This window comes from Protomyctophum bolini (genome assembly GCF_963924005.1).
Source record: "Protomyctophum bolini genome assembly, chromosome: 7".
Taxonomy (NCBI): Eukaryota; Metazoa; Chordata; class Actinopteri; order Myctophiformes; family Myctophidae; genus Protomyctophum; species Protomyctophum bolini.
Window position 1 is genome coordinate 29066178 of NC_137868.1, and position 25566 is coordinate 29091743.

General features: G+C 41.1%; 1 protein-coding gene across 1 annotated transcript; it reads right to left on the reverse strand.

The window, feature by feature from the left end:
- Window positions 1-859: 859 nt before the first annotated feature.
- On the reverse strand, window positions 860-24816 carry LOC308318646 (doublecortin domain-containing protein 2-like; the record flags this gene model as incomplete). Its single annotated transcript, XM_080768271.1, has 9 exons — window positions 860-1495; window positions 2167-2234; window positions 19173-19353; window positions 19664-19718; window positions 20695-20844; window positions 21157-21291; window positions 22095-22171; window positions 24165-24219; window positions 24527-24816. The coding sequence occupies 9 exons, from the start codon at window positions 24814-24816 to the stop codon at window positions 860-862; spliced, it is 1647 nt and encodes a 548-aa protein (XP_080624397.1).
- Window positions 24817-25566: the final 750 nt, after the last annotated feature.

The window sequence follows — 25566 nt, forward strand, 5'->3', positions numbered from 1 at the left end:
AAGTAAGTTGGTTAAGTAACCCAAGCTGTCTGTCTACCCAACTTTAGAGGCCATACTAATTATGGTTGTGTTTAGTGAGTGACACAGTGGAAATGGAAGTACAATTATTGTACTTCCATTTCCCCTGTGTCACTCACACTACCCACACTCACAGTGCATATTGACACAATAAGGCAGCTTAATAGAGCTTAAATCTTAATTAAACGGCAGATTATAGGCTAATATTTGTTTTGTTGCTTCATACGCACCATCCATTAACATTCATCTGAAAGATTTCAGAAAGTGGTGCTTTCCAGGTGACATGTTAGCCATTTAATCAAAGCTATAATTTGCTTTCTTTTCTCATTAGAATATATAAGGCCATCTAATAAAGTATTTCTTTAGTGTTTCATCTTGGATTATAGTAAATCCTTGCATTTGCTCTGCCGCCTTAACCACTATATACTTTGTCGTACATTACAGTAAACAGAACAGAAAACAGCAGCTCTACAAGCTCACAAGGTTCCATTTGTGATAAATTGTGAGCTTGTAGATTTGCTATTTTGCCGAATGTTCACCTATTTTAGCCAAATGCTCATCTATTTAAGCCGGATGTTTGTCTTATTTCCACTTATTTCTGTGATTAAGACGCCCAGAATAATTACACTAGGGTTCCTGTAATGTTTATTGCTAGTATAATTGCTATTCTCGACTCCACTCAACCATGCTCTTCACTTCCTTTCTCCACCTCTCTCTTCCCTGGGTTGCTCACCTGTTTTCTGGTATGTGTTGCTCTCCTCATCATCCATTTGATGTTCACTTTGGCATGTTCTGAAGTCTCCCTTTTCTTTCCTCCGACCCCTTTACTGACCTTCCTCCGCTATACCCCGTTCACTTCTCCATTCACCTCTCTCTCCACTTCTTGTGACCCTCCTTTGGCACCCTCTCTTTCTAATCTTTCTTCACTTTTGACCTCAGTTTCTTCCTTGCTACGGCCCCTACCATTCTTCTCTGGGGGTTCACCGCCGTTTCTGTTCTTTTTCTCTTTACCGTCCGCATCTGTGCCGTTGCCTCTCTCGTTCTCTTTTATGCTATCTGGGTCTTTTTCCTCCTTTCCACTGGTTTTGTCTCTCTCCTGTTTGGCATCCTGGCCTTCGTCAGTACTGCTGCTGCTTGTTCCTTGTTCTACCTCCTCCTCTATCTGCTCCCCCTCCTTAGCCTCCTGTTGAACCTCCTCATGTACCTCTGCCTCCTCCTTAGCTTCCTCTTTAACCTTTTCCTTCTCCTTAGTCTCCTGCTTAACCTCCTCCTGTTTAACGGCCTCCCCGTCCTTCTCCCCTCCTCCATTCACCGAGCTAGGCCCTGATATCTCTCCTTCCTCTGATGTCTGGCTTGGCGCCTGGATTTCCTCCTGCTCCTCTTTGATGGAAGAGGTGTCTTCTGCGTTGGTGTCGGTGTCCTCAGCAGCCGTGACCTTCTCCTCCGTCTTTTCGACATTATTCATGGCTGCAGCTTTCTGTAATGCACATACAGTGCCACAGAACTTAATTCACTTCATATTGCATAAGATACACAAATTAACTGGATTATTTCACATGACCTACTGTATGCATTGCAGGAATCTGTGTGTGTGTGTGTGTGTGTCTGTGTGTCTGTGTGTCTGTCTGTATTTCCCAGGCATAACTCGAGCACAGTCTGAGCGATTTACTTTAAACTTGCCAGCGATGACCCAGGGATGGTTTGTGCCGAGTTGGAATTTGCTTGAACTGGTGGCTGTTTGAAACCAATAAAACATGCATGTCTGTATCTGTCTGTCGGCTGCGCTGATGAGGACACAACACATTTCTATGGGGGGAGAAGCCCAACCCATCAGCTTCACGGATTGGCCGAGCTTTGAGTCACGCTTGTGCCACTGCACAATCAGTGCAAAAAATGTGTCTGTCTGTCTGTCTGTCAGTGTTTCTATTACAACCATTAACAATGAATCGAAAAAGAAAACACATTGTGGTGTAGTTTAGGTTAGCCTAAAGATAATTTGTATTGTATACTGTTTTTTACTAGACAGCATGAAGGAGAAAAAGAAAGACATATGGCAGATGACACAAACACACTTTGAACCCTCAGTCTGAACATGTATGCCATTGTCTGAACTGGGCATACACCAGTGGGTAGTAGTTATAATGTCACCTCTTCATCTGGAGAGTCTTGAGGAGACTTGTGCTCAGCGTCTGCATCATTAACCTTTGATTCATCATCTGCCAACAGAGGAGAGAGAGACATAAGTGTTATCGCTGTGCACTGTGAATGATGGGAAACGCAAGGTGTCACCCTGCGGCGGTCTTGGCAAGTCGACAGAACCACTATCGCACAGAAGTCTTACTGTGAATTCTCATCTCAATGTGCGATATGTTGACTTGTCTCGGCCAGCGATGCTCAATCTGTTTCAAGGATCCACAGTTTAATCAGCATTAAGTCACAGACCTCCATTTATTGTTTCTTTGTCTCTTCACTGTAAAATCCTGTGTTCCTTTAACTCTGAAAGTGTATGAATGGAAACAAATTGACCCTTATCGTATATTGATTTGAGAGTTATTGTTAACCCATTTGTTTAACAATGAACTAACTAACAATCCAAAAAACAACTAGGAACTAACTACAGTAACTACTCTGTACTACTCAGTAATTTCGCTAGAGAGTAGAGACCCCTCAAGGACCCGTGGCTTCTAGGCCAACTGAAGTAAAATATAGAGGAATTGAACAAAGGTGTTTAGATAATGTGCCACAGGTTTGAACAAGGTCAAGATGAGAATGACACGCTAAAGGTAAGACGGTGGAAGGTAGTGATATCATATACAGAAATGTCTCATGCATTTCATTGTAATGTATGACATGATTAAAATATGATATATTACCCATACTGTGTGAGGCACATGAAGACAAAGATTTTCATTTCTATGCTGATGATACCCAACTTTATCTTTCTGTGGCTCCAGATGATCCCTGTGCTTTAGACCCGCTGTTGACCTGTCTGTCTAGCATCAAATGTTGGATGAGTGAGAACTTTCTCAAGCTAAACGAGGATAAGACAGAAGTTCTCATAATCGGTTCTAGTGAGCAGAAAGAATCAATAATAAGCAGACTTGGTAACCTGACTGTAGAAAGTAACAGTAAAGTAAAGAACCTGGGGGTTATTATTGATTCTGAATTGAATTTCAATTCACACATTAATCATGTTACCAAGATTGCCTTTTTTCACCTTAGAAATATTGCACGAATCAGAGCCTATTTGTCCTTGGACGATGCAAAAACGCTAATCCACGCCTTTGTTTTTTCTCGGCTTGACTACTGCAATGCACTCTTTTCAGGACTGCCTAAGAAAACAACTGACAGACTACAACTTGTCCAAAATGCAGCAGCCAGAGTTTTAACTAGAACTAAGATGAGAGAACATATTACTCCAGTTTTGGCATCACTGCACTGGCTTCCGGTTGTTTTTAGGATTGATTTTAAAATTCTTTTACTTGTCTATAAAGCTCTCAATGGTCTCGCACCTTCCTACCTACATGACTGCCTGCCTAAATATGTCCCAAACCGCCCCCTAAGGTCTTCCACTGCCGGCCTGCTCTCTTTGCCAAAAAAAATGGCAACTAAAAAACACGGGGAAGCAGCTTTTTGCTTCTACGGGCCGTCGGTATGGAACAAGCTCCCACTGTACCTTCGTCAGGCAGCCTCTGTAGACATTTTTAAAGCTCAGCTCAAGACCCACTTCTACAACATTGCTTTTAAGTGATCTTTTATTTATTTTTATTTTTTGTTATTCATGTCCTCACTGCATTACTGCTTGTTTTTAATGTTGTTGCCATGCTTTTCTTTTATCCTCCATTTCTCTGTAAAGCACTTTGAGCTGCATTTCATGTCATGAAAGGTGCTATACAAATAAAGTTTTATTATTATTATTATTATTATTATTATTATTATTATTATATTATTATTATTATTATTAATTATTATTATTATTATTATTATTATTATTATTATTTATTATTATTATTATTATTATTATTATTATTATTATTATTATTATTATTATTATAAAGATAAACTGCAAGTTCTACTTCAACAAACATAGAACAACAGTGACACCTGGTGGTATAAAATGAAATGCACCCAACCAGGTTTATTCAAGTAAACAACTTCCCCAGACAATGGAGGTGAAGCAGATAGGTATTCACAATCTTTTTAAGCTTTAAGGTAACTGATCATAATGATAAAATTCCATGGTAAAGATAAACTACATTTGTAAGCTCATACGACCCAACCGTATCATCATTATCGTAACATTCATTATATATTTAAATATGAAAGTAATACACAAGTGTTAATTAATCAAGGCTGTAACACATTGATTCCACACGCACGCACGCACGCACACACACACACCCTTCAGGGGTACAAGTAACAGCGTCTTCGCCATATTTGGTGGCTAGTGGCTACCAATAGTAGAAGAGATTGGACAGAATTTTGCAAGCCGTTTAGCTGCTTTTTTGGCATCCCAAGTTGTTGGAAGCCTCTTACAACCAAACTATGTGCGCACGTGCACGCACACACACACACACACACACACACACACACACAAATCAGTCCATTCAATCTTTTACATTCCCGTGCTAGCAATGCATCCTGGCAGTGATGCTATAAAACTGGGCAAGTACCTTAGGTTGTCATGAGATTACAATCTGAAATTCTCTTCCAGACAAATTAGAGCCTTTGGCAGCTGAACATATCCAATCATCTATCTGTGTTTTCATAGCCTTCTGCCCTTCTCATATCATCACCTCATAAGGTAGCTTAAAATACTGTAGGCCAGTGGCAACTTTTTAATTTCAAGGACCCCCAATTTACTATGCATATTAATTAGGCCACGGACGCCCATAACACTGAGTGTACAAAATACTAATGGAACCGTAAGGGCATTGGTTTCCAAATGGACACTCATCAGTGTTCAGACCTGTAAGGGTCCAATTGGTTCCTCACTATTATCATTTAACCTTCAGGGGGTTCCTGGAGGCTCCCATTTTGAGAACCGTAGACCAGTGGTTCCCAAAGTGGGGTCCGAGGACCCCCAGGGGTCCTTGAGGGAATTCCAGGGGGTCCCCAGCTAAATGATAGTTTGATAGTTAACTCTGAGAGTGTACATTTGGAACATTCTCAGAGTTAAATCAACATTGATTTTACAATATAAAGTGCGGTCCCAGAGATAGGAATGCCATTAACTGGGGGGTCCGTAGCCTAATGCATGTCAAACTGTGTGTCCTGGAAATTAAACGTGTTGAGAATCACTGCTAGATCCGTAAAAATCTTCTCTCATGGGGGTCCTTGGCATATATTTTCTAATGGGGGTCCGCGGGCATGAAAAAGTTTGGGAACCACTGTAGACCATTGTAGAGCAGGAAAAAGAAAACAGTCACACTGATTAAAAATCTGTCTACAGAAGAATCCAATCAAACCCCTGCAGAATGAATAGACCACCATGTGAGACAGTTATAAGTAATCCTATAGCCCTCTGTGTCTAAACTAAAGCCTTGGTATAAAACAGCGGTCTGAGAAGTCCTGCTGAAGCTTGGTAACAGAGACTTGTTCACTTCGATTGAGACAATCAAGTCAGCCAAGCGGGTTGGTTGAAGTGCAAAATGAATACCAGGGTTTTCAGCTTTCACAAGCACAACTGAATCAGGAGGCTTGGAGTAATTACCCATAATAATTAAGCATTATAAGAGGAATACAACTATACGCTCTGATAAACAACACAATTACACACTTGTTTTTAAACACCGGCTGAGATGAAATTTGCAATCATATAGGGCGACGAGAGCCAGGATAGAGAGAGAGAGAGAGAGAGAGAGAGAGAGAGAGAGAGAGAGAGAGAGAGAGAGAGAAAAAAAAGTGTAAATTAATGTCTTTAATAAGGGTTTCCCTTTTTCCTCACACCAGTTAAAGGAGAAATATTGCTCGGGTGAAGATTAGAAGAGTTTATGGAGACATTTAATGCATTTCAAATGCAAAACTGATTGAAGTTTAGCTGTGGGGGAGATGAAACGTTATGGTAATAATAACAGACTTCTTTAAGAATATTTTATGGAAATCTCCTGCATTCATTAACGGGGAGGCCATAGGATTGACTGTAAGCAGAAAGCATGGGATGAGTTAATATGACTGTAAACATCTTAACGTGATTTGAGGCTGAGGCACTGGCTCATGAAAATGCTAAATCAAATTAAATACAATATTTAGAAAACACCCCTTCTTCCTTTTCATTAAATACACAAGATCCGGAGTCTGGCACTGAAAATGGCTGGAGACTTTGGGGTCTGTCTGTTTGGATTACACATAGACAGTCATACACACATGGACATAAATATGACATCAAAGTGCTATATTTTATATATATATATATATATATATATATATATATATATATATATATATATATACATACACACAGTATATATATACACAGTATGTGTGTGTGTGTGTGTGTGTGTGTGTGTGTGTGTGTGTGCGTGTGTGTGTGATAAGCCGCACAGAATCTCAGTGTGGACTGTTGATATACTTAGCCTACAGTGTGTCAAATGATTTAGATGAATGGGAATTGCTATCATTTGGATGAAAATCACACTTGTGTTAAGTATGGGGCACTCTTATCATCATACATCACATTATGTGGTACACAGACACACAAAGCTGAGCATAGGAGGGGCTAGCGCCCCTCAAAATTACACCCGAGTCTCAAACTGTGCATTAATGTAAACTAGATCGGTGACCGGTTACTGACAGAGTTAGTAACCGGTAAAGCAGTAAAGTAAAGTCAGGTGTAATTAGCAACAGAGGAAACCAAGAGACACTAGACACAAAAAAAAAAAAAGGTACACCATAATAATTCACGACAAAAACTGTCGTGATTTATTTTCACGACAAAAACAGTCAGATGTATTATGGTCTACCATTATTTTGTAGTTTTGAGTTTTGAATACACATTGAAGAATTCCCATTTTGGCATCTATTGTTAGGAATGCCCGTATGATGAACATGGATATGGATATGCTCTGAAAGTGTGAAAAACGTATTTTTCATTTCAGTAGGTCTTAAGGCTCAAGTACCTCTATTGATATAAACGTTTGCAAGGGCAAAACACAGAGTTTTTGACCAAAGTCAAAGCATCATATTTTACTTTTAACGGCCGCAGCTGGCCAGCCTAAGAAGTTGAAATCTGCATGCGGCCTCGTTGCGGCAGTATTTGTCAAACAGTTATTCTATTACCGTAACATATGCAGAGCTTGTCCAATACCTTCAGTAATTACATGCACACCGGGAGACCTGAATGCATACTGCACCAGGTAACATTATGTGAAAACGACTCCATTAAATATTTATGGATAAACCATATCGGATATTATAACGGCAACAACCCCCTGTGGTTTGTTAGTGTCCGACTAAAGCCTGCATCTACATAATGCTGTCAACAAACTGCCATTACCACATTTTTCTTTTCCGGTCACAGTAGAGATATTCACTTTTATTTTTCTCACTGCAGAAACTAATGGGGAAAATGTCAATGATACAGGTACAACACTGACTGTATATTCAGCGTGTTCATTTCATCTCTGTTATTGGTTCACAACAAGGCTTTCTGACTACAGTGTACCGTAGGCCATCAGGGGTTTCCAAACCTTTCCATGTCAAGGACCCACAAGCCTCTATTGCTTGCAGCACGGCCCACACTGAGGATGTTGCAGTGTAGATTGGGGTCCCAGAGGTTTAAATATCAAACTGGGGCCCTTGAAATAAATAAAAAACGTTTAGAATCATTGGACTATATCAGAATGGATGAGCTTAATGTCATCCAAACGAAAGAGGTTATAGCTTAATTTAAATAAAGCTTTCCTCATGTAATCCCTGTGGCATTGAACAGGTATGCTGTCAGCTATGATTCCAGTGAAAATGCAACGCTGTTCCTTTTTTTATCATGTTAAGCATAAATTATACTTCATCGACCACATCACTTCATGAGGAGATTAGAAGAGTTTATGTAGACATATTGTGCAGTACATGATGATATTATATAGACATTGAAAATCATTTGAAAAGCGGTTATTTTCAGTGAGCGACGCACCGAAGAGAAACAAATAGGTTTACTCCTTTCATAGTGTTGGTGTTGTGGGCCACCTTGTGATCGGAGGGTCATAGCGTTGCATTCTTGAAAACACTGACTGGTCCAAAATGCGAAACAAGTAGATCCACATGGAAACAGCATGGCTTCATGTGGACCGTAGATGTAACTACTGTATGACATGTATGACTCCAGATCTGGGCAAGGTTTCACCCTGATCTGAGCCCCTTTGACTTCCATTGTAAAATGTATGATACATAATTCAATAAATATAAAACATTGTGTGAAGAGAAAAATGGTATTTCTTTGGCCTACTGTGAGTGCACAATAAATTTGGAACTGGTCTTTCGAGCGGTTTGCCAGATTAGCTCTAGACATGCAGACGGACACACACACACACACACACACACACACACACACACACACACACACACACACACACACACACACACACACACACACACACACACACACACACACACACACACACACACACACACACACACACACACACACACACACACACACACACACACACACACACACACACACACACACACACACACACACACACACACACACACACACACACACACACACACACACACACTCTTATGGACCACTAGCCTCCTGCAGAGCCACACACCATAAAAGACCCTGGGTGAGATAATGGCGTGCAGAAAGGCCTTTTTTCTTCAATGTACAGGAAACCTGAATGGGTCAACGTCAGCAAAACCAGGTTGTCAATAAATTCCTTCTGCTGCAGTGGGGCCATGAACAGGTTTATGGTCAGAGGAGAGATGTTGATTTAGACAGCTGATGTCTATGGTGGCTCATTGCCAGCTGGGAAAGCCTATGGTAGTTAATGTTTAGAGTGAGATATGCTGATGGCACCATAGGGACTAGTACAGGTGTAGTTGAGCTGTTCCTGTTATTCCATTGTTCTAAGAAATAATCAATGAACTAGGCTCACAGTGCTCAGATACTGTACATTATTAGAAATCTGAGGATGTTGGGATGTTTCTTTCTTTTTTGCTCAGAACTCTGCAGTGCACAGCACATGACATGGGTGGGCTGATAATCTTGCTTTCTTTTTTATCTGCATGGACAATTATCAACGCTACCTCATTGTTCACTTCACGAAACATGTGGAATATGGGGTCTTAGCATGTGTAAGGACATACTAACAACATTTTACACAATATAATAATAATATAATATACAGTATATATGAGAGATAAATGCTGCTTTACTCCTGCACATTAATAATGCACATCTGCATTTAGAATGTGTGTAAACGTGGTTAATATGGTCTAAAGTCTGAACAAGACATTTTCAATCTCCTCTGATTAATTCAGCTGTGTTAAACACAGTAAACACTAAAGTCTTTACTTACAACATAATGCATTTATATCACCCCTCCAAACACCCTCAGTATATCAACATATATTGCTTATTTACACCCAGTTGGTTCACCCACTCAGCACATGGCTAAGTTATGATGGAGTGTAAAACAGCAAGGGCAATAACTCTAAGCAGTAAATATGAAATGTTGCCACTCAGCAGTGGACCACATTCACTGACCAGGGTCTTGTTAAAACATTTAATAACAACATGGCCAATCACCAGCAAATACGCTGCAACAGAGGCGCTGTGGTTGTTGTTTTTTTCTCTCTTTTTTGCTGGGGGTTTACAATGTAATACAACATAAGAGGACCCAGCCCACCTATATGGATGCTTTCCTTCTGTAAACAATAATACTGTTTACTGTGTCACTGTCTCCTGAGTATTACAACATTGTGAACATCCTTTTTGCAACTGTTGTCCAGGGAAATGACAGAAAGAACTATCAGAGAAACGGCTGTCTTTTCGCTGAATGTTTCCCCCAGAATAGGAATTCTAGTGTTCATGTGGTTAATTCTAATTCATATTATTTAAGTTTGATGATGGTGCAAGGCTCATCACATACTGTGTCTCCAACAGAATGTTAAAACAGTCTTCTTCTACTACTACACTTTCTACAGTGAAATGTGGGAACTGGAGACTTTGGTGTCTTGCGGTCTTTCTCTCACCATCTGTCTTTGTGGGTTGACATATCGAGAGGCCATGTAGGCAGTAGAAACACAGAATGCAGTATGAATGAACCCAATACTGTAACAACACCACCATCTGTATCTAGGCATTTAGCATACTCTTAGCCAAAGCGACTTACAATGAATTTAAACAGATACATCGAATGCAGAGAGAAAGTGTAGTGCCTCAGTAAACCAAGAACCTTTCAGTCTAAACAATTACCAGATACTATTATGCTTTGATATACCGGTACTTTGAATGATGCATTTGAAGCCTAATTTATACTCTGCGTGACTGTTGCTCAATGCTCACCGAAAATAACTGTTCCAATGGTCACGTTTTCAGTTGAAAACTTCCAGTGAGCAATACATAATAATGACCATACAACAAAATATAGCCATTACTCTTTATATGTGATGAACTGAGAGAAAACTACCCGCTGGGACCCCATTTAATTCCGTTACCATAGCATGAGTGCATATAATGAACAGCAGATAGGAAAGCCTCAACTTTCAGGTATTACTGCTTTGTTCTACTTAGTGAGCTCAGCTCAAGTTCTGCTGAGGGTAAGGCCCGAAGGGGAAAAGCCTGTCATAAAAAGTGTTATGTTTGTACTGTACTATATGTGTATGTAACATATTAATACAAAGAAATTGACTTGTCGACAAATGTCAAAGATGTCTTCATAGAAAGCTTTAGGCTATAAAGCAAAAAGAGGGGGAAAAAAAGAAAAGAACGGCATGTGAAGAAAAACCTAAATGTCTCTATCTACCACTCAAACATATATAATATAATTATTATTTTTAGAAGACTGTAGAATGCACCAAAGGTCATGGCAGATAAGCCTCTCTGAAAACACAAGTGGAAAGTGCATAATGCAAAGTGCATAACAATTATCCACAGAAGTCGTTCAAAGTTTTAGTTCCAATACACAGAACTATTTAAGTGAGCGTTTTCTTTTGATTGCACACATTTGACCTTCGTCTCAAGAAGAAATAATGTAAGCTCACAGAATGTTACCATCATAATAATGCTACCAAGTGAATACAATTATTCACCTCATGTTCCAAGGGTCCAAAAGACCTCGATGAATAACTCAACACATTTCCTTTTCTCCCAGTAGTGAAATTGCTTGTGTAGAGACACATAGCCCTGGCCTTGTAAGCATTGACTGCCACTCAAAGAAGTGCAGGAATAATAGCACTGCAGACAGTGAAGCAAAGTACTGTAATATTCATAAAGGTCATGGGTTCAGCTACATTTTCTCAAATTTAAAAAAGGAAATGGTGGAGAGTACTCCATACAGGGATTTATCTACACATTTTTGGGAGAGCGACTCAACACAGGACACAGTCCTCAGGTCATCTTCAATGCGTGTGAAGTTGGTCTCAAGATATGTGATTTTTACCATTTACAGACGGACACACAGAGATGGACTGACAGAGATTCTGCACATCTATAGTAGGATACCACTAAGATGCCCTGAGGGCGACGTGCACGCATCCGCCTGGGTGACGGCAGGCGGCAGACTGCTGGGCGAGCGCAGGCGCTTTGTCATGGGAGGTCATATATGGAATTAATTCTGTACTGGCCACATATGGAGTGTACAGTTTCCATAGTAAACTGCGACATTCGGTCGCAATCATCATACCGTATATTACAATTGCCTGGCTGGCAGACCATGGCCGGTCGGACGGTCACTCTGACATAACCATAAACAAGCCCTATACGCCATACATTATATAGGCAGGACCACACACCATTTGCACATACTGTACATGTATTTAGTTCCCATCCTAATAACCGAAAGCGGTGGTTAAGGAACATTGCATCCAATTGCTAATCCATCAATACAATGTACTGGCCTGGGGCAACAATCAACAGAGCTCTCTCTTTTTGCATCAGTGTCAGGCCGAGAGCTTTTAAGCTGAGTTGCTGCTTCTATCACAACCACTTCAGATGCCCACCTTCAGCTATGGAGCCTCAAAACCACCAGTAGAAATAGGCACATCTGGAAGTGACAGCTGCTAACCCCAGTAACAATTTACTTTATGTCACAGCCATTTGTGTGCTGTGTCTTAGATGTTGGTGCTGCTATCACAAGTACTCCAGAAGTGGTTCTCTAAACTCGTGGGGGGGGGAGGGAGGGTGTGTAAATAAGGAATCAGGATAGATGAGAAATGGCAGACATTAAAAAAGTACTCTATGTCATGAAAATGGCATATGTTACCCTAACCCTATACTTTGTATGTCACAGCCAGCACTGTTGTATGTCACAGCTGAAACCCTTGTTAACAGATGAATGTGACAGATTAGTATATCTACGCATGCTCTTTAATCCAGTAATCCTGCATCAAAGGGTCATGGAGAACCATTTTTGCGTTACTGAAAAGGAGAGATGAAGGGGGAGTGATGACTGAAGGATGGATGTGGAAGGAGGACGCTCGTCTGCGATGGAAAATTACGAGTGCATTCACAGTACAGCACACACTGCACACTGCACACACACACACACACACACACTCTCGCTCCAAGATACCGACATGAAAAACAACCTTTATACATGATCTCCCTCTCATCCTTCTCGGGTGAGCCTCTCTTGGCTGAGACAGGCCCACGGTTTAAGACGCACACAGTCTTTGTGTACATGTCTCCTGTCTCACAACGTTGTTTTGGGCTGTATGTCACTCTGACAAGCATTATGGATACACAGACTAACGGGGCTAATTCCCACAGCCAGCATCACCTTTTTATGACACTGGAGGCAGGGGGTTGATCTGGTTGGTTGGCTTGCAAAAAGCCAAACACATGCACGCACACAGATATGTGAACACACACGCGCACACATACGCCCACGCACACAAACACGCACGCATGCATGCATGCATGCACAGTATACAACATGCACACGCATACAGTTTGTAATGTTCTGAAAATAACAATATAAATTGAACTGAACCTGCACAGAAGATCACAGAATGACCAGACTAAAAACGAAAAAACTACAACACAACAACATCATACTGTAAATATCTATTTCATTGAGTTGAATAAAGGACTGTCCTCATGGACCCATTGAGTATCCCAATTGATTTGGTGCAGCCGTAACTGCACTAATGGGAAAGCTGGCAAATGAATAGGATGTCAATCTATTCAGAGCACCATGAATATGGGCTGTCCTTGAAACACTATAAAGAAAGCAGGGGCTCGCAACTCACGTTAAGGTGCTCCAAACTTTATTTAGCGACAGGCAGGCAGATACGACATTTCGACCTCGCGGTCTTTGTCTAGTAAGCCACTTAAGTAAGCCACACACACACAATGAAGAAAAAGACCCCTCTCTCTTTCTCTTTCTCTCTCTCTCTCTCTCTCTCTCTCTCTCTCTCTCTCTCTCTCTCTCTCTCTCCAGAGTGGTAGGCTCTTTTGTTGAATTGTCAGAGCAGCAATTTTCCCCGTGAGGGGAAGAGACAAATAACACACAGCTTTGAGGGCTGTATGGCGTGATTATCCAGAGGAAAGGCAATTATCCAAGCCCCACCCAAGCTTTCCCTCTTCCACCCATCCCTCCATCATCAATGCCACTTAATTCATTCCCTCTTCCACCCATCCCTCCATCATCAATGCCACTTCATTCATCATCATCATCATTATCATCATCGCTCTATTTCATTCCTTCTCTTCTCTCCCCTCTTCTCATTTTCTTCACTCCTAACCATTGCTCTCCTCTCCTCTATTCTACATTTGTGCTCTTTTTGATCTTTCAGCATGCATGGCTCTTCGAAAGCCTACATGGGTTGTGCAAGGACGTGCTGTGATTGGCCAGTAGCCACTTTGAGTGGCAGTCGGGGAAAATGCTATCGCCAGAACATTATTTGGTATTCTCTGCCTACCGGGGTCGCAACTCAAATGGCCATGAGTCGGCTAAGCAAACTTTGTAACGTTCGACACGGCAACTCGCTCACTTTAGCTCGCTAGGATGGTGTCTCACGTGGCTCAAGTTCGCTTGAGACGGCGGTCTAGTCCATAGAGTTATATATTTATGGTCTAATCTGCAGTTGTTGGAGGCGAGAGACGTGGTTATAAGCACAGCCAGGATTTAGAATGTTGCTCTCTTCTCTGATCTGCTCTGTCCTCTGCACCTGCACACCCCCATCTTCTCACATCCTCTCCTTTATATAGCGCCTTTATCCAAAGCGCGTTACATAGATTGTGCATTACATTCACCCATTCACACACACATTCATACTGTACATCGATGGCGGAGGAAACCATGATGCAAGGCACCAACCTGCACATCGGGCAATTAGGGGTTCAGTGTCTTGCTCAAGGACACTTCAACACTAACTCTGGGGGAACTCCCAGGATTGAACTAGGAACCTCATGGGCACAACTCCCATTCGGCCACACTACCCCACTGCCTTTTCAACAGAAAGATGGAACTGAATGGGTCACTGGGGCTTTAAGGAAATTAAGTTACACTTAGTTGCACACAGGAGTCGTGCGTCTTCAATAGCTGATCTACAAGCACAACTGTGCCACGCTGTGAGCTTGTGCTCCCGCTATTGTTGATGCATGACCCTGGCGTGCAACTAAATATAAAGCAAGCCTTACTCCCTTGAACACACAGACAATGCAGCAACAGGAACACTATCCCATTTCCATTCACATAAATAAATAGACACGCATTAGACATTGTCAAACAACATGTTTCTTTTGTTTGTTTATGGTTATATCGGAGTCATATGACGCAGTATGCTTATTCAGCATTGTGATATAAGGAATATAAAAGAAAGGGGGGGGGGGGGGCACCCAGAGAAATGTCTGTTGTTTATTCATGCTTCCAGAGCCAAGTCTAGGACCACATTTACCTGAGGATTGATTCCACCTGTGCCTCCCCTGTACTGTCAAGCTCTCAGCTTCCTTCACATCTACTCACAAGGGGACTAAACTCACTCTCCTACTAAAGGTAATTAGGAAAATAAAGAGGGATGGATTGAGAAAAGAAAAACAGGCACACTGTCCTGGTGGCTCAGCAGGTCAAGCCAAATGTTCCTTTCTTTATCACAGCAGGTTTGAAATCATTTTATAACAGACCCCCCCATGCAAGCACACGCACGCACGCACGCCACAAACAACCCTTCTGCTCAAGCTGGTTCTCCACTGCCAGTGGACAGTGAATAATGGATACTGACACACACACGCACGCAACGCACGTATGAACACACGCACGCATGCGCACACGTGCGCACACACACACCCACACAGAACGTCTACACACGTGCACAAACACACGCACAAACACAGAACGTCTACACACGTACACTCGTGCATCCAGACCTCCCTGTCACAACACAGCCAGCACAGAACCGAGGGAGAAGCTCAGGTTACGAGGTCATCCTGACTCTCTCCGTCTTCCTCCCTCCTTCTCCCTCCATCTCTCCATGTCATCCTCCACCCTTTCACTAAAATAGGTTTATAATGACATGATACCTTTATAATGATCCTTTGTCGCCGCTCCAGTGATCCATCAAACCAGAGATTTGACGCAAGGGTTTCAGGTGTGTTCTTTCCATAGCCAGTTAGACGGTGCCAACCCCTTTGGCTATATAGTGTATGTTCTTTTGGCAAACAGTACAGATGTGGTGATGTGTTACGCTCAGACTGGGATGAGCGCTCCCAATAGGAAACTCTACACTGGTAAATCATAAGTGTTCATTTAACTCTGAGAGTGTAGAAATGGACCCATACACAGTATTTCACTGTGTATAATAGTCCCTTTGGCATTGTTCACAACAAGGCAGATAATATCTGCTACTGGATAGATCTTAACAGTAAACAAATCAATTAGCCTAGTTATTGTTGATAACCAGTGTTGATTCTGCGAAGGCCTGGCCCTTCAGCACCATGAACAAAAAAAGACCTGCAGCTATATCCTCCCTTACAAGTATTTTGCCATTTTTATACTATTTTGAAAAACTTTTAAAAACGTGTCGATGTAGATCGGCTAGTTGAACATTTGAAAATGCTTTTCAAAATAGTAATAAATGCCAAATAAGTTTAGGGATAAGGGGATAAGGGCCCCTGCTCCCTCAGCACCATGGACAGAGACAATAAATATATTGTACCCATGACTTCCACTGCAAATGAACTCTCAGAAAATGAACACTTAAATGTTGCGTTCCTTTCCGTCATTGTGAAAACCTGTGAATAATGCTAATTGCTAGCTTAAAGGGGGAATCTATAGCTACAGTACGTCTATGTTAGAGATATAGGGCTCCATCTTGCGCCACCCTTACCCCTTATCCCTAAACTAATTTGCCATTTTTTACTATTTTAAAAAGCCTTTTAAAATAGTTCAACTAGCCGATCTACATCGAGACGTTGTGAGCTTGTAGATCGGCTATTTAAAAAAAATGCCAAATCAGTTAAGGGATAAGGGATAAGGAGTGGCGCAAGATATAGCCCATGTGTACTGGTGAATACATTTGACGGCAGACTTACCCGGTCAAATTATGAAGGATGACAGGGATATGTGATACCTCATACAATATCATCAAATGACTGATCTTGTTCTCTGACCCGTCCGTCTTTTAATTGAATCGTCGGTCAAGGTCAGCCAAGGACACCCATAATGCAACATGATTCTGTATGCCTGTAATATGACATGCCATACAATCTAAGATGATTTTTTAAGGTCACAATACAGCTCTTTATAAGCTAACAAAAGAACACACGTATGCACCCATGTATGCACGCATGCACACACACACACGTGTGCATTCACGCATGCATGCACGCATGCACGCATGCACTTGCACACACCAACATTTCTTCTCAAATGCCAGCTCCCCTGAACCACAGACACAATTTTCCATGCTCCTTTGGGCTCCTGTTGTCAACTCTGCTGCCAGAGGAGAAAACAGGCTACCGTACATCGATCTTCAGCCTAAGAATGACGTAATGTAGCTCAGGCTCCAGTACAGGCAATAGTAACGACACCACCATGTATCAATCCTTCTATTAAATGTACCGTTTTCCCCCAACGTTGCATTCAACATTATATTTATAAAGTATAATTTGGCATTAATTCTACATGTGGAAGTCTGTCATCACCTTCATGGAAACTAGTACAAAATGAGGTAAGACATGCAGGAGATATACTGTTAACCCATTAAGACCTTAGGCCGATTCTACAAATGACTTAATCCTAACAGTTTTCTGAAAAACTTATGTTGCTACAGTATATCAGTGCTGCTCAAACTTTATTCATGTCAAAGACCCCCAAAGTTAGCCTATTTGGCCGCAGACCCACATCTCAAAATATTTGAGACCCCCCCCCCCCCCCCCCAGGAATCAAAGCTTTGAGTTTGATTATATATATATATATATATATATATATATATATATATATATATATATTAAGATTTGCACATTTTTTTTCGTGCCATGCTATGAGCTTGTATATCTGCTATTTTTGAGTAGACATAATAGACAAAGTGTCTATTATGTGTATATACTGTACAGTAGATGATTTCTATGTGGGTTAATGCTGCACCAGTTATAAGGCCAGACGATGACGTTATGTTTCACAGAACAGAGAGAGATGCTATGTTGCTGTCCTGCTGTGAGCCTCACAGACCTACTTCTAATATTTCCCAAAGAGCAACAGTGCCACTAAGTGGACACTTGAGAGTATATCATGTTACATAAGATTTGAGAAGCCAGGCATTACATCATCAAACAAATTAAAGGGAGATATCCAAGACCATCCAGTTAAATATGGAGTAAGTGACCTTAGTTTATTTATGGCAGTGGCACATTATGCTAAAGGCCAGTCCACACACAATATAACTAAACAATAAATAATTAAGCATCCACACTGATGTTGTCATTATGGTATGGTGAACAGTAGTGTCTGCCATCCACTTCAGTTAGAACAATTTTAAAATGACATATTATTTATAGTTATAGTAATTTTGGTTGATCGTGGATGACACAACAATGGATTTGAACAAGCACATGCAACTGCACCTGCAAACACAGATATTTGCAAATGCCTGGTGTGTTAATTGACTTATGCAAAAGCCCATAAGGCTTGCATGGACACATACACAACAACATGCAAAGATTCTAACAGAAACACAAACAACAGATCAGACAACAAATAATAAATATGACGTCTGATGAGGTGAAGTTGAGGATACTCACTGAAACTTTAAATAGCTTCACTAAGTGGCTGGGCTGATTGGTCAATCACTGAATTGAGCGGTGTGTTATTTCTGGATAATGACCGATGACGCTCAATGACGGACCGCTGTCTAATTAAAGGCTCTGAGGCAGGGCCGTGCAGAGAGCACTGAGGGGGCAGGGGCCCAAACCCAAGAAAAGGGCACATGTGTGCGCGTGCGGTGCGCAGTGCCTACATTGGATGTCTTATGCTAATGGAGCCGGACCGGATCATACGTGGCCCTTGTTTTTTTTACAGTCTGCCATAATTATTTTGGGGGAAAGGGGCACTTTGAGGCAAACGCCTCAATAGGCCTATTTGAAGCGAGGAATAGACAATGCAGTAACGTCAAATGTATTCTATTAGAGGTGACTGTGTTGCAATGGACGGACGCCACATCTAATGGAATACTTTCATTACCGTAAGCAATGAAAATAGTTTGTTTTATTGTTACTTTTGGGTCAATTAATTAATTTCTTTATTAAATAGCATGTAATAAGCATTACACCCCGTCAGTGTTTATTTCTCAACAATGCCTGGCTTGCCGTCAATTATCCCTTGCCTAATAGGCCTACATGAATTTGAATATTTTAATTAATATAGTCGATGTCTCACAATATCAATATAATATCGATATATTGCCCAACACAACATGCCAGGTCTTCCTTGTAATCTGGAAGCCGTGTAACTTTCTACTCCATTCAACTCCACTGTGTTCTGCCTTACCGTTATCAGGGACACTCAGGGACATGCTCAGTCCACTCTTGTTCTTCCTGAGGGAGATGAGTCTGGCCTGGGAGAAGTCTCTGACGATGGAAGACAAGTGTTCTTTGTTGTTCTCAGCCTGGGCTGGAGGAGCCGTCTCTCCACCTCCATCATCACAGCTGCACCGTACTATGGACTTACTCTGGAGGTAACAGCAAGCTCATTTAGTTTTGGAACATTAGGATTTACAGTATGTATGAAACTGATAATGCAAACAGATGTTGTTTTAAAGAGGGCAATAGTGTCATTGCACTCAATCAGCAGTTTATTCGATTAAAGCACATGTGATGATTAAAAGGTCAATAAATGACAATAAACAAGATTTCAGAATATATATATATTTGTTATAGAATACCTTGTTCAAGAATCAATGACTGCTACACCTTTGAAATAGTAGAAGTTGTCAAATAGAAACAGTAAATTAATTGAATTGATGTCTGTATCATTCTTACATTTTCATTTTGCTTTGACAGTCTGTAAATAGGGGGGAGAGAGTGAGCTTTTGTTCTGTAAACATAAAACAGAGAAAGAAACAGAGTTTAATTCAGTGTGTTAAGAATAAGTAATGTTATTGTATGTTGTCTGATAAAGGTGATGCTGGACAAATCAACTGAAATCATGTAATGTATCATGATTGACTGTGGCTCATAAAGTCATGGTACAGTGAATGTCAGAATATAAATAATGCCTTTAAATGGAGGTATGCTGACATCTTATGTCCCATAGTAGAACTGCATCTTACAGTCTCAGAAAATAACTGTCTGACCACACATACACAAATCTGCAGCCACCTCTTTTTTTCATCTACTCTTTAATAATGCTTGGATCTATCCTCTACAGTACTTTGGGCTAGACTGTAGCCCCAAAGTACTGTGTAAATGCAAATAACTGCTTTAAATTGATTGTAGCAATACCTAGATGCATGCAATCTGTTATGCACGATATGTAGTAAACTGCAAAGGAGATTATTGGCATAAATTTGCTGACACTGGGAGGTCGGGGGTTCGATCCCCAGCCGGGTCATACCAAAACTCAAAAAATGGGATCCGAAGCCGCCCTGCTTGACACTCGGCATCAAGGGTAGGATTGGGGGTAAGTCTCTGGGGGTAAGTTCCCTGACATACTAGCGTCATGTCCAGGGGGTGTACTTCACTACATCAAAGCTGCCTCACGCTACAGAAACAGGAGATAGGCTCCTGCCCTATGGGCCTCATGGCTCGGCAAGGATTATTTAGTTTTACTCTACCTGCCCTTGATAAACTTTTAGAAGTACAACATTTCTTAAATGTCCAACATATAACAATCTGCTGCTTAACACAATTATAATTTGACATTAAATAAAGAAGGAAATGCAATCTGTAACTATCAAATTATACACAGATTGTTAAAACACAAAATAGACATGGTTTCTGTGAGTGCTTGTACAAATATACTGTACAAACATTGTGTATTGTATTTTCAATTAAAGTGTGTTGACCTGTACCCATTGACCCTCCTTGTCCCTCTTGGCTTGGCGAAGAGCAGGTCACTGTATGGCAGCTTCTTGAACTTCTCCTTGCCCACAGCAACATAGAACTGACCGGTGTCCAGCTGCTTCCCATCGGTCACCTGGTGGCCTTCAAAGGTGTAAAGGCTACACACACACACACACACACACACACACACACACACACACACACACACACACACACACACACACACACACACACACACACACACACACACACACACACACACACACACACACACACACACACACACACACACACACACACACACACACACACACACACACACACACACACACACACACTTTAAAAAAAATCCACCGACAAGCTCACATTTTGCAGAGTGGATATTTTTTGCTATTTTTCTGACACAGACACAGAATAATCAAACGAATCAATTATCAACATTTAGTGTCCTACACACAACAGATGTGTACCTCCGCACACCCCCCAGAATCTTCAGACCCATCTTCTCTGTGACCATCTCTAGAATTCTGTCAAATTGATCCAACATCCTCTGGGGGATCAATAGCCTTGCAGCTGGGTTCAACACATCCCCATTCGCTACCACACTGAGGACAACAACGATCAGACCGTTATCATGGTACATTTGTCATCATACAAGTTACAAAAATAAAAACAACTCTTTGGTTTTATATTTTCTCCCACAACTTCCCTACAGCCTTCCCCATTCGTCCCCATGCACTACTGTACACATACACAATCAAATAAATTGGGTACATTTAGAACATTGACACTTTTCGTGTTTTTTCTCAAATTAACTGCCTGAGATATTTATTTTTTTATTTATTTATTTATTAGATGCAATTGTGAACAATAGCCAAGTAATACATAGTAAGATACATATCCATTGGCCAATCAAATGGTTCACTGCAGCTCATCACATATAATAATGCATGTATACAATATACATATAAGTATTGTTGCTGTCGGGAGGAAACTAATTTTTTTAGGTTTTTGATTGTTTTTTTGTTTCGTTTTTCGCATAAATCAGTGCTATTGGACACACTGTATGTTGGTTAAAAATATTGAACCAATTAAAAGTAGTAAAAATGTAAGCGCTTCAGACAAAACCGCTTAACTCCACCATGCACTTCTTCCCCTCTCATGTAAGTAATTGATATAAAGTCGCAATACCAACTTTGATGAGGGAGTATTGCTTTGTTTAAAATATATATGGTTTTCTTCACTTACTGAAAAATAATAATTTTTCATTTCCTGAACATTTTGGAGTTAGGTGGTTTCTTCCAGACAGCAGATATATTGTACAATATACCATACATATACATTATACAATCTACTCTCCTCCCCACAGTACCATGCACCCCCAAGAAAATATTAAAGTTTAACTCACAATATTGGATACGGCTCCTTGATGGGTTTAAGGAATCTAGCAGACACAACGATTCGACTCTGGGGCAACGGTCTAGCCTGGCAGGGGAAGAATCAATTTAAAATGGTTCAATGCTGTTCAGCCTTTTACGTTTTGGGCTGTTGTGAAATTCATTGATTCATTTCATTGTTTTGCTTCCATGCTATCAAACTGAAAAAGAACATTTTAATGAGGGTTTTTTTAAATACATGAATTTGAAACCTTCAGTGTATTGCTTTAACATCCCATAAATCTAGAGTATGATACATCAAAGAAATAAACATTTTGTCCAAAAGGTAAGAGAGACAAATAACTATTGTCCAAACAGACATACTTTCCCGCATCTCTACAGACATAATGAACTGGAGAATGGCTCCTGCATAATCCTATGGGTGTATGAGGTTGCAGAGAGTGATCACTGCCTGTGCTCTGCCATAGCACCTGGCAACCCATTGTGATACTAAAGCTTTGATCCTGAGAGGGACAGCGAGATCAGGGAAGCAGTATATTAAAAGTCTTCTGGGGTTTAATATGCACCCTAGCAACAGAGGTGAGCAGGGCAGAAGCAGGAAGGTGAAAAGTTCTATAAGTCACCTAAAATTTACACAAAAAAAACCTGAAATGGAAGTTTAGAACTGGAATGAAAACAGGATTAGGGGGGAATAACATACATAGTGAATGTGATGCTGCTAAATAATTAAAGAAGACAAGGTTGCTTTAATGTTTTATAGTATTGAACAAGATTCAACAAGATAGGCTGGCATCCTATATTAAAATTGCCTTAAGGGGGTCCGCCGGCCAGTTGACCTCTGATGTCACGGTCATGTCACCATGACTCAGCCATAAGGAGTTCCCAAATCACTCAGCTCCATATTATACAGTATGGGCACAAAACCATGGGATTTATAAAAATCGCTGCCTGAAGAATTTCTTCAAAATCATTGCCCCTTCAAACCAACAAATCAGTGATTTGAGAAAAACTTGACTGTGGACAGATCATGGAACATAAATTAAGTAAGCACAACAAATTAAATAGTAACTAAACTGTGTTCTGCATTAAGAAAACGACAACATGAACGATTTGACTCATGAAAAGAAAAGGCGCTTGAAAGGGGTTGTTGACCTGTTGAGTCTGAGGGATACATGACCACAACAAGCTGTTCTTGATTTGGCTGCAACTCGGAGCTGGTGATTAAAGATGCATTCAAGACGGGATGATTACGATCCAATAATTAATAATGCATGGACACTGAGACAACGACAAAGTGATTCTTCACTGACTCAATGGAGGTGAGTGAGTAAGCATTACACCTCGCTTAACTGATCTTTTTCACACCACTAGTCACGGTGTGTGTGTGTGTGTGTGTGTGTGTGTGTGTGTGTGTGTGTGTGTGTGTGTTGGGGTTGTTCCAATCTAGTAGTCAAATAAGTGGTGTACGGCATGGAAAAAGCTCCCCTAACCCATTTAGACCCCCTCCCACTAAAACTGTCAGTGGTGCACTGGTGCTCAACCTTTTTCACGTCAAGGACATCCAGAATTATCTGTATTTGGCTGCGGACCCCCATCTGAAAATATGTTGTTCCAGGGACTCCCCAGAAGCAAATATTTGAGTTAAAAACGTTCGCTCTGAAAGAATATATTATTCAAAGATTTGTGCCACATTTTTATGATTTCATTGGACTTTGTCTGTGTTTTGGGACTTATTACTTGTATTTGTGTTCTGTACCTTAGTAGTTCTGTACCTTAGTAGTGTTCTGAGATTTCCTGTCTGCCTTGTTTGCTATCACCTGCCTTGTCCCACCTCCCTGGCCTGTGTAAAGCTTCTGGGAACTCAGATTATCATTAGTGTAACCCTAATCTGAGTTCCCAGAAGTTTTATTTTTCGCCACTAGGGGGGGCGAGAAAGACAAGGCAGCCCTCACAGACTTCACATGAACGCGCACCTAAATCAGTGAGGGCTCATTATTGCAGTGAGTGAGTGAGTGGTAAACAGACAGTGATAAATGATAATCCATCACTATGATATTGGAGCACTGTATAACAGATCTTACCTGTAATGGAAGAGTCTGCATCATCCTCTTCTTTCTGGAGCCAATTTGTAGGTAACTGCAAACACAATTAAAATGCAACACAGCAGTTAGTATTTTTGATGTGATGCGCATGCGCGCGCGCTCACGCACACACACACACACACACACACACACACACCAACTGTTTTGTTGAACTCAGCCACCCATGCTCAGCTGTGAAATTAGCAGAAAGGTTCTGTTACTTTATTAGTCTTGGCCTCTAGCTGTGTGCAAGATTAAGGGATGTACCGGTAAGAAGGAAGAAAAGAAAGAAAGAAAGAAAGAAAAGATGGGAAAACATAATTCCAAATGACTATTAATGAAGGATTTGATAGGCTACTTACTCTATCTTCTTGAATTTCTCTCTCCCAGCAGCAACGTACTGCTCGCCGCTCTGTAGTTGGTCCATACAGTCCACTCTGTGGCCTGCTCTCGGTGTGTAAATGTGCCTGACGGCTCCAAATGGGGGTTTCACCCCACTGGTAACCTCTCGCAGCAAAGTCTCGAAATTGCACACCCTCTTTTGATTGATCACTATACGACGAGCCTCATAGAAAGGATCCCCGTTTCTGTATATGAAAACGCTCTTCACAACTGGCTGGGTGAGAAAGTTTGGCTTTTCAGGGCTCATCATGGTGCGTAACGCAGGTAGCACGTGCCGAGAGAATAGTCAACGAACGATATTAAAGAACTTCGCAAAGATATCAAGCAACTTATCAGTAGGCCTACACGACGAATAAGTTACTACTTGACTCCATCCTTTCTAAAACGTTGATGAAACATGTAGCCTAAAGCGCAAAAGACTGAATGGATTGTCTTTTTGAATGGAGCAATTCCAGCGTACAATGATGCTCACGGCTTGGAAACTATAATACGGCATATAAACGTTATATTAAACAGAAAAATAAAGTGCATTTTAAATATCCATCAAGCAATTCGCTCACGGGCGGGACATGAGGAAGGGATCTGGGTTATTGTCGCTCGAATCGCTTACCGCTATGCTATGCCACTGCATGCCAACAGCCCACAGGTGACTGACTGACGATAAGAAGTCACAGGCTCGTTGACTGCTTCCCTGTCCCCTCCCCTCCCCTCCCCATGACCATGCAGGCGAGGCGAGGTATCATGGGAACTCATCTGTTGGGACGTTTCCATAGTAACGTTATTCCGCAATCCTCAAGTGCCAAATACTTTACACATGCAGCCATAAAGATTAACAGGTAAATTGGCATTACCTAGTATGAAAAATATATATGAGCTGAAGAGTGGTTTTATATGAGAAGAGAACAGCTGAATATATGTAATATTATTACAATATATGCAGATATTTCACTGCAATGTTGACAGTTTAAACTTCCTCCAGCCCAAGATGCTTAATTAGGCA